Source organism: Zingiber officinale, chromosome 6A (genome assembly GCF_018446385.1).
Source record: "Zingiber officinale cultivar Zhangliang chromosome 6A, Zo_v1.1, whole genome shotgun sequence".
Classification (NCBI taxonomy): Eukaryota; Viridiplantae; Streptophyta; class Magnoliopsida; order Zingiberales; family Zingiberaceae; genus Zingiber; species Zingiber officinale.
In genome coordinates, this window is record NC_055997.1 from 139,398,828 (window position 1) to 139,400,964 (window position 2,137).

Consider the following 2,137-nt stretch of genomic DNA (forward strand, 5'->3'; position numbering starts at 1 on the left):
CACCACAAATCACGAACTCATCGATGTAATCGAACGCCCGTCGTCAATTCCCAACTCACAATTTCTTCCATAAACAACTCAATGATTGCACCAATTGCAGCAATTATTAATTGCCCATAATTAACCCCCCTGCTTCACTTCTTCCGAACCCAACGATATGACATGACGTTTCCCGCATTATGTTTATCTTTTCACCCCAAATGCTGTGGCAGTCGGTGAAAGGCAAATAAAATACCAAGAAAGACGAACGAACGGGAGCAAATTGAGCTGAAAAGGAACAGAACACAGAATTTTACTACTCACGGTATTGGAAAATAGAGGAAGAGGAGGGGGCAAACTGGTAGATATCTTCGTCTAATTTGGTTTTGCCTTTTTTTAGACATGGTCCCTATCTACAATAGAGTTGCCATCTCGATCATCCAAGGGTGAGATTGAGTTGAGAGGCATGTAGAACTCCTCCCCAAGTTCTAAATTGCTAGAAGTTACATTAAAAAAAAGACCGAGAGAGAGAAGGGAAATTAATTACTGTATTAACCCAGGTCGCAGGTGAGGAGCCCACCGGCGGTAGCACGCGTCGACATCTAGGTCAAGGCGCCGGCCTCCTGGAGTATCGGGACAAGGCGGTCCCGGAGATGGAGGCCCATGAGGCCCTCGAGGCCCCCCACGGCCACGCCGCCGACGAAGAGGGCCGGGAGGCCGGATCCCCCCGCCGCGACCGCTGCCGCCGCCTCCTCTTCGGCCTCCTCCAGTTCGATGGAAGTTGGGTGGGCCCTCACCGCCGCCAGCAGCTGCTTCATCACATGGCTCATGCAGCAGCCCCGGCGGCTGAAGATGACCACGGGGTTCTCCCGGATCAGCCGCCCCACCCGCTCCTCCGCCGACTCCTCCGCCCCGTCGATCGACAGCGCCGTCGCACCGCGCCGCTTACCTCCTCCCGAAACCGCCGCCACGGCCGCCATCGGATCGATCGCCGCTCCGCCTAATCTTTGTCCCTGGCCGCTGTACCGACAAACCGATCGGTATAAAGACACGGAGAAGGCAGCCCAGGCACACTTATAAAAACAACCATCACGGCTCGCGAGAGGCGCTTCTTTCACATGGGTGGTGACGTCACCGCAAACGTGACCGTAGACTGTGTCGTCACCACCCCCACCACGCGCCCCTCCCCTCTCCCCACGACGTGCCGAAGCTAACGTCACCCGACTAACCCACGACACGCGGACGGCTCAGATCGCTCGACGCGAAACCAACCACGGGGCCCCTCGACGTCGCTGCGCTACGCGTGGCGCCCTCCGCGACCGTTGACGTCGAATTAGTGCACGGCGCATTTGATAGGCGAAGGAGGGCCTTTTCCTCCGGGGCGGGACGTCACCTCGTCACGAGCAGGGGTGATGGCCGGGCCCACGTGAGCAGACGGCGAGGATCCGATCTTCCCACTCGCTGGCCTCGGCGTGAATATGGGCCAGCCAATTAAGCAGGTGCCTGCCTCCCGAGGAGTAGTGAGTATTTAGTATTACTTGGCCGTACGCGTTTTACTCTACCCACCTCGATCCGAGGGCGGGACCCAGCTGGCGTTGCTTGTGGGAAGGGGTTAAAGCGAGCGGGTGTTGACGTGGAGTACTAATGTGGTAACGTAACGCAGCTCCCACACTCAAAGCCAAAGGAAGATTATTATTATTATTATTATTATTATTACGAATTTGGAGTACGTAGAGGGGGTGGTGCATTAATTGAGGATCACGCATGCATGGGGGTGCAGTTAACAGATGACGTCGTCGGTGTGCGATGAAGTGCATTGCAGGCAGGGCATTATGCGGGAGTGGTAAAAGCAATGTCTGCCATATACTTGAAAAAGAGCTGTGCATCTCCTTCTTCCAAAGTGCGTGACGCGCACAACGTTGTATATATGAGGTAGCGCGCTAGGAGGGGAGGACTGGGGGAGGCTTCAATTTACACTGATCTGGTCAACCTAGCTGGTGGGGTTGTCAATGGTGTGGGACTCTGGAATAATATCTTTATTCGTACGTGTTGGATGACTCTCGCCTCGACTGGAAGATCCACTAACAAAAGTGGAGAAGAGTATTATTAGCTAGTGTTTCATCACGATAATCATACTTTGTAGTGCTTATCCAATTAT

The 2,137-nt window shown here is 54.3% G+C and overlaps 1 protein-coding gene across 1 annotated transcript; it reads right to left on the bottom strand.

Annotated features, from left to right (window-relative positions):
• Positions 1 to 268: 268 nt before the first annotated feature.
• On the bottom strand, positions 269 to 1,031 carry LOC121998322 (monothiol glutaredoxin-S2-like). Its single transcript, XM_042553194.1, has one exon. The coding sequence runs from the start codon at positions 957 to 959 to the stop codon at positions 582 to 584; it is 378 nt and encodes a 125-aa protein (XP_042409128.1). The 5' UTR covers positions 960 to 1,031; the 3' UTR covers positions 269 to 581.
• Positions 1,032 to 2,137: the final 1,106 nt, after the last annotated feature.

Coding starts and splice junctions, on each gene's coding strand:
- LOC121998322 (XM_042553194.1), bottom strand. CDS start 959: ATGGCGGCCGTGGCGGCGGTTTCGGGAGGAGGTAAGCGGCGCGGTGCG.